General features: G+C 45.8%; 1 protein-coding gene across 1 annotated transcript in view; it reads left to right on the top strand.

Annotated features, from left to right (window-relative positions):
* The first annotated feature begins 521 nt into the window (after positions 1-521).
* The window catches only part of LOC123999845 (soluble lamin-associated protein of 75 kDa-like), a 31,060-nt gene continuing 23,230 nt past the window's right edge, over positions 522-8,351 (top strand). Inside the window, exon 1 of the mRNA XM_046305857.1 lies at positions 522-628. Within this exon, the coding sequence (XP_046161813.1) occupies positions 598-628 (31 nt within the window). The 5' untranslated portion in view covers positions 522-597. The remainder of the gene's footprint in view (positions 629-8,351) is intronic.

Below are 8,351 nucleotides of genomic sequence, written 5' to 3'. Positions count from 1 at the left end.
AAACGGAAGAGAAGACGTTTCTTACCGCTTTGACTCTATATACTGTTCAATGCTTTGTGGATTTATAAAGCACCAGCATAACACACACACACACACACACACACACACATGTATGTGAATAAACGATATGTAGCCTGGGATTACTTAAAATAAATGTTTTTAGGATATCAGAGTGATTGCAAATCAAGTTATATATCAAGAGATATAAGCCTATAAATACCTATAATCATGTACTTTGCTCTCATAATGTTCTAAATAAATATTTGAGTAGGCCTGTCTTACTGTGGTCCCTGGTTGGTTATGTTGGTAGAACGTTTGCCTTGCGCGATACCGCAAACTCTCTGTCCCAGCAGGCAATGCACACACAGAGAGCGTACGCAGTGTTCACAGGCTAGGACAAGCTAGCAACGGAGGCGTGTGTGCGTTTCAAAACATTCAAGTAATAAAACCTATAGTTTATCCAAAAGAAGTCAAAGAAACAGCCTACGTGTCATCAGCAGGATTAGGTGAGTTTTCTATCATTTCACGTGCACAAGTGTATTTTATATTGGAGATTGCCGGAGTGATTGGAGCCCTGAAACACGCTGCGTGGGATGGATGTTCGGTGCTGGTTCGGCCCTGCTGATGAGTAAGCATCACTTTGGACAGGATTACAGGAAGGCTTGCTAAGAACAGCTTACATTCTCTTTTATTTACATGTAGGTGTTGTTTCTGTTAAACATTTGTTTGGTCAAATATGTTTGGATAGGGCCTGTGTTTTCACTAGCGGCGGCATCCAAGAGCACGGTCAGGAATTTGGGAATTAAATATTGAGTATCAGGGTGAGGTGTGCTGTGGGGAATGAGGATTCTCTTAACATTTTATACAAAGTTATTGTTCACCTCACCTGGGTTACTAGGAAATATTCCATTTCGCATAGTGTTTGCTTGATGAACTTAGATATATGTAGTGGCAAGTTTTTGCTGAGTATGCCCTATACCGCCACGCCCCCTCCTACTCTTGTACATGTAACCTACTTTATTAGAGATCGTACAGTTGATGTGTTTGTGCGTTATTAGGTTCGACTTTTTAAAACATTTATTTAACCTTTATTTAAGGACCTCGACAAGACCATCTTATTTCTTGACATTAAAATATTGTTTACTTCGTTGCACTGTTTGCAGTAGTTCACAGTAGGTTACAGTGGTGTAGCAATATGGGTATAGGTAGTATTGTCTGGTTATTTGTCTGTGAAGACTGAGAGAGGTGGAAAGACTGAATGTTTTTGTGGGTTTCCAAAACCGAGATGCCTTCCACGTCGCTGGTGATGCTGCCTGATTGGTGGTGTTTGGGTTTGTGAGGGCAGATGGGGCCATCATGCTTCTCTGACATGAGGTAGGCAGTGAATGTCCTGTTTAAACCAAACCTGTCTACTGGCGGTCAGAACAGACAAACACATTAGTATGTTGCTTATATCTATGTAATATTATAACGTATAGCCCAGCGTCTCTATGGGTGGGAGGGAAGACCCATAGGGTTGAGCTGGCCCTACCACTACCCAGCCAGAGGAGGCTGTATGTGGGGTAGAGCTGGCCCTACCACTACCCAGCCAGAGGAGGCTGTATGTGGGGTAGAGGGAAGACCCATAGGGTTGAGCTGGCCCTACCACTACCCAGCCAGAGGAGGCTGTATGTGGGGTAATGGGAAGACCCATAGGGTTGAGCTGGCCCTACCACTACCCAGCCAGAGGAGGCTGTATGTGGGGTAGAGGGAAGACCCATAGGGTTGAGCTGGCCCTACCACTACCCAGCCAGAGGAGACTGTATGTGGGGTAGAGGGAAGACCCATAGGGTTGAGCTGGCCCTACCACTACCCAGCCAGAGGAGACTGTATGTGGGGTAGAGGGAAGACCCATAGGGTTGAGCTGGCCCTACCACTACCCAGCCAGAGGAGGCTGTATGTGGGGTAGAGCTGGCCCTACCACTACCCAGCCAGAGGAGACTGTATGTGGGGTTGAGCTGGCCCTACCACTACCCAGCCAGAGGAGGCTGTATGTGGGGTTGAGCTGGCCCTACCACTACCCAGCCAGAGGAGGCTGTATGTGGGGTAGAGCTGGCCCTACCACTACCCAGCCAGAGGAGGCTGTATGTGGGGTTGAGCTGGCCCTACCACTACCCAGCCAGAGGAGGCTGTATGTGGGGTAGAGCTGGCCCTACCACTACCCAGCCAGAGGAGGCTGTATGTGGGGTTGAGCTGGCCCTACCACTACCCAGCCAGAGGAGGCTGTATGTGGGGTTGAGCTGGCCCTACCACTACCCAGCCAGAGGAGGCTGTATGTGGGGTTGAGCTGGCCCTACCACTACCCAGCCAGAGGAGGCTGTATGTGGGGTTGAGCTGGCCCTACCACTACCCAGCCAGAGGAGGCTGTATGTGGGGTTGAGCTGGCCCTACCACTACCCAGCCAGAGGAGGCTGTATGTGGGGTTGAGCTGGCCCTACCACTACCCAGCCAGAGGAGGCTGTATGTGGGGTAGAGCTGGCCCTACCACTACCCAGCCAGAGGAGGCTGTATGTGGGGTTGAGCTGGCCCTACCACTACCCAGCCAGAGGAGGCTGTATGTGGGGTAGAGCTGGCCCTACCACTACCCAGCCAGAGGAGGCTGTATGTGGGGTTGAGCTGGCCCTACCACTACCCAGCCAGAGGAGGCTGTATGTGGGGTTGAGCTGGCCCTACCACTACCCAGCCAGAGGAGGCTGTATGTGGGGTTGAGCTGGCCCTACCACTACCCAGCCAGAGGAGGCTGTATGTGGGGTTGAGCTGGCCCTACCACTACCCAGCCAGAGGAGGCTGTATGTGGGGTTGAGCTGGCCCTACCACTACCCAGCCAGAGGAGGCTGTATGTGGGGTTGAGCTGGCCCTACCACTACCAGCTGTACCCAGCCAGAGGAGGCTGTATGTGGGGTAGAGCCCATGGCTGGCCCTACCACTACCCAGCCAGAGGAGGCTGTATGTGGGGTAGAGGGAAGACCCAGAGGAGGCTGTAGGGGGTTGAGCTGGCCCTACCACTACCCAGCCAGAGGAGGCTGTATGTGGGGTAGAGCTGGCCCTACCACTACCCAGCCAGAGGAGGCTGTATGTGGGGTTGAGCTGGCCCTACCACTACCCAGCCAGAGGAGGCTGTATGTGGGGTTGAGCTGGCCCTACCACTACCCAGCCAGAGGAGGCTGTATGTGGGGTTGAGCTGGCCCTACCACTACCCAGCCAGAGGAGGCTGTATGTGGGGTTGAGCTGGCCCTACCACTACCCAGCCAGAGGAGGCTGTATGTGGGGTAGAGCTGGCCCTACCACTACCCAGCCAGAGGAGGCTGTATGTGGGGTAGAGGGAAGACCCCAGCCAGAGGAGGCTGAGCTGGCTGGCCCTACCACTACCCAGCCAGAGGAGGCTGTATGTGGGGTAGAGGGAAGACCCATAGGGTTGAGCTGGCCCTACCACTACCCAGCCAGAGGAGGCTGTATGTGGGGTAGAGGTGAGACCCGCGAGGGAGTGGAGGGTAAAGGTTTGGATGAAGAATATTACGCTTTGTCAAACATGACGGTTAAATAAATGTTAAATTAAAATAAAATAAAAAACACGAGTGATTGAAAACACACGGTTATCAACTATCTATCTCCCAAAGAAGGGGAGTGTGAGAATTTCGTGTCTCATATCAAAGGGTCTGAATACTTAAGTAAATAAGGTATTTCAGATTTAGCATTTTTTATACATTTGCGTAACATTTCTCAACCTGTTTTTGCTGTGTTATTATGGGGTATTGTGTGTGGATTGCAGAGGATGTTTTTTGTTTATTTCATCAATTTTAGAATTCGGCTGTAACGTAACAAAAAGTCAAGGGGTCTGAATACTTTCCGAAGGCAATGTATGTACAGTTTGTGCATTTGATAGGCATTCTCTGAGCTTTCTTTTCTATTTGGATGTTCCTGATGGCCAATTTGGATTGTGTCATTAGTGTGGCGTTATTTTGGTCTCTCCTGATATGAAGATGAAAGTCTCATGAGTTCACATACTACACTGCATACAATCACTTACACACAGTTCTTCCCCATTTTGGCGTCCAGTTCCATACAATAACAACGGTAGGTTGTATTGAGAAAAGAAGAACCTACTATAGTTAACAAGAGGGATATAAACTCTGCCTAACTCCCCATTTCGCTGGTGTGACAGTAGTGTGTAACATGGTAGAAACCAGGAGCAATACAATATGTCAGCAGGGCAGTTGTTAACACCACACCGCCACCCTGGCCTAAAGGCTTCTGCATGTTTTGGTTCGGCTGGTGCCAAGCCCAACTCATGTTACTGAACCGAACGTATACACCCTTAAAAGACCTTAGCTTGAAACAAAAACACAGTAGTACGGTTTGTCCGTCTTGAGATGTTGTAGCCTGTATATACTTCCTCAATAGTCGGAATGAATGTAAGATAATTCATTCCGACTATTCATGACAGTTTTGACGTTTTTGCCAAGGATCTCAGTCGTGCAATTTTACTTCGAACTAAGATGTTTGGTGCAGTATTTCTCAAGTGAAAACATTTGCGGTCATCTATCGTTGAATGACGACAAACACTCACTTCATGGAAGTACTGTTGACCAATGAACGAGACAGCCGTGAAGAGGGCCGAACAAAGCCTATTTCCCCACAGGAAACTAAAAAGATTTGGCATGGGTCCTGAGATCCTCAAAAGGTTCTACAGCTGCAACATCGAGAGCATCCTGACCGGTTGCATCACTGCCTGGTACGGCAATTGCTCGGCCTCCGATCGCAAGGCACTTCAGAGGGTAGTGCGTACAGCCCAGTACATCACTGGGGCTAAGCTGCCTGCCATCCAGGACCTCTACACCAGGCGGTGTCAGAGGAAAGCCCTAAAAATTGTCAATGACCCCAGCCACCCCAGTCATAGACTGTTCTCTCTACTACCGCATGGCAAGCAGTACCGGACTGCCAAGTCTAGAACAAAAAGGCTTCTCAACAGTTTTTATCCCCAGGCCGATACGACACCTACATGTACATACTACCTCAATCAGCCTGACTAACAAGTGTCTGTATATAGCCTTGCTACTCTTTTTTTCAAATGTCAACTGTTGTTTTATTTCTTTACTTACCTACACACACACACACATACTTTTTTCCCCTGCACCATTGGTTAGAGCCTGTAAGTAAGCATTTCACTGTAAGATTTACACCTGCTGTATTTGGCGCACGTGACAAATATACTTTGATTTGATGAAGAGGATTAGAATTCAGGTACCAACATTTGGTTTGCCTTGGGAAGAAAATTGTGTGCACGAACAGCCGAAGACAAATGACAAATATCCTTACCGGAGTTCAAAATGAACAAACATATCAGTGGCATCATGATATATGCACAAACTGTGTCAGATGTGAAGCATGGGGACACCTAAAGGAACACACGGCAGGTTTTAACACCCCTCCTCCACCCTGTTCTAATGGACCACAGGCCGGGGTGTTAAAACCTGCCCTAACTGAACATACAGCAAAGGTCTGGAATTCCCAGGCTGGAATGCCGTGGTAATGTTCTGTGGGTGGGGTGCTGTTCAGAGAGAGTGAGTGTGGGGTTGTTTGGTGTTTCTGATGTTGGGGTTGGGTTATGTGTGTGTGTGCGAGATCAACATGTTTACCTCAAACTTGGATCATATAGGCGGGGCGCTGAGCCCTCCGAGGCAATAGGCAGTAGTGACACATGCCAGCTCAAACTGGTTGCAACCAAATTATTCTGATCAAGAAAAGAGCTTGGGGGATAGAGTGCAGACTTGTAGAGCCAGCTAGCTGCAGGGAAGGTAGGACACTATTCTTTTTTTCCCCTGATTCCCAAAATTCATCCTCACTGTTCTGTTTTTCCAGGTATCTGTTTCCCCCAGTTTTTTTTCTTCTGGTTTTGGCTCTTAAAATCACTTGAAAGGGAACACCATCCTCCAAAGACCCCCCCACACACACACACACACACACACACACTTTCCCCAAGTCAGGCAAACTATCCTGGAGTGGCAATTAGGCTACCTGTCCTTTTGTTAGTATAGATGTCTGGACAGGTCAATGATTGCATCCCATGACAACAAGTGTAAACCAGAACATTGATGGCATATTTTGAGTACTTGCCAGCAACGGCTGAGGCTTGTCCTCTATTCTGGTTCTGAATGTGATTTTTACTCCAGCAGACATGGAGTCCCTTCCTTGTGGACTGTCCACAGCAGGCACATCTCCCATCTCAACCTGTGTGAGAAGTCAAGGAAAAGGCGACCAGGAAATGTTTATTCATTTGAAATAAACAAAGGAGAACACACTTGAAGGTCATAATAGCTGTTCTGTTTTAGTGGCATGCTGTTCTCTATTACATAGGTAAAACTAAGTCAAGTCAAATTATTAGTTTCTCAAGCATATGGAAATTGTACAATTATTTAGGAAAGTAGTTGAATGAAGCTGAATAAAGACATAATGGCACCACTCAATTTTGAATAATGAAAAAAGAACAGCATAGTTTTTAGAGCATTATTAGCCATTTTGTTGTAGTCCTGCTATTCTTAGGATTTGAGGAGTGCATTCAAAAGGAGGTAATGGATGACAGGCCTGTACATTTACTCGTGGATTATCATGAGAAAAGCTAGCTACAATTCAATCATCAGATAATGTTATATTATCATCTTTCCCCCATTGCACTTTGTGCTGTTGTGCATTGAATGCCCATTGATGGGACTGCTATATCCCGCAGGAAACATCCCATCTTGGCTTGGCAATTTTATGCTCTCATAATAGTCTCTGGGTAAAAAAAAAACTCTGAGCAAACTTCATTGAATATAAATGCAACAAAGATTTTACTGAGTTCCAGTACCAGTCAAAAGTTTAGACACACCAACTCATTCAAGGGTTTTTCTTTATTTTTACTATTTTCTACATTGTGGAATAATAGTGAAGACATTAACTATGAAATAACACACACAGAATCACGTAGTAACCCAAAAAGTGTTAAATAAATCAAAATATATTTGAGATTCTTCAAATAGCCACCCTTTGCCTTGACAGCTTTGCACACTCTTGACATTCTCTCAACCAGCTTCATGAGGTAGTCACCTGGAATGCATTTCAATTAACAGGTGTGCCTTGTTAATTTGTGGAATTTATTTCCTAAAATGTGTTTGAGCCAATCAGTTGATGTTGTGACAAGGTAAGGTTTGTATACAGAAGATAACCCTATTTGATAAAAGACCAAGTCAATATTATGGCAAGAACAGCTCAAATAAGCAAAGAGAAATGACAGTCCATCATTACTTTGACTGACCTTCATGTCTTAATCTGGAAAATGTCAAGAACTTTAAACTTCAAGTGCAGTCGCAAAAACCATCGAGCGCTATGATGAAACTGGCTCTCATGAGGACCGCCACTAGAACGGAAGACCCAGCGTTACCTCTGCTGCAGAGGATAAACTCATTAGTTACCAGCCTCAGAAATTGCAGCCCAAATAAATGCTTCAGAGTTCAAGTAACAGACACATCTCAACATCAACTGTTTAGAGGAGACTGCGTGAATCAGGCCATGGTCGAAATGTGCAAAGAAACCACTACTAAAGGACACCAAAGTAAGAAGACTTGCTTGGGCCAAGAAACACAAGCAATGGACATTAGATCTGTGGAAATCTTGAAGTTTGTGAAAGTCACAGCTGCAAGGTAAAAATATTGCTTTGGATAAGCAATGGCAGTCTTAACTCTTCTTCTGTGGGGTTTATCATTGATGTATTCTTCTCAAACTTTGCTTACTTGATATCTAGCAAACTCATTCAAAACTGTCCAGCTGTGTTGACACTTGCGCACAGCCTATCCTTGTGCCAGCTATCACATTGCATTAATGAAATGCTTAGTTCTGAGAAAATAGTTCCAAATATAAATGTTTTTCCAACAACTATAATCAAAATATTCTAATTTCATATATACTTGTAAAGAATACTTAGAGTACCAAGTGCTAACCCCCCAGCTTTTTAGTAGTTAGGTCTTTTTTCCCTGCTTTTGAGGGGAGCTGGCTAGTAGATACCCACAGACTTCCAGCTAAGATAACAATATGCTACCTTTTTTAACTTCCTTCAAACTGCATGATGAGACATAAAAATGGTATCCATGAGTCCGTCTGACTCTGGGCAAGTAGAGAATTACCCAAAATACAGACTTATCCCTTTAAACCACATCAGGAAACCAATTTTGAGGTCTGTGTGTAGTACCCATTTTAATTCCGGTGTGCACCAGCAAAAGGCTGTAGTTTAGTAGTGTTTTTGTAGTGCACAGGTGATGGTAGAATTTGCAAAACAAATA

Source organism: Oncorhynchus gorbuscha, linkage group LG16 (assembly GCF_021184085.1).
Source record: "Oncorhynchus gorbuscha isolate QuinsamMale2020 ecotype Even-year linkage group LG16, OgorEven_v1.0, whole genome shotgun sequence".
NCBI lineage: Eukaryota > Metazoa > Chordata > Actinopteri > Salmoniformes > Salmonidae > Oncorhynchus > Oncorhynchus gorbuscha.
This window is presented reverse-complemented; position numbering and strand designations above follow the sequence as displayed.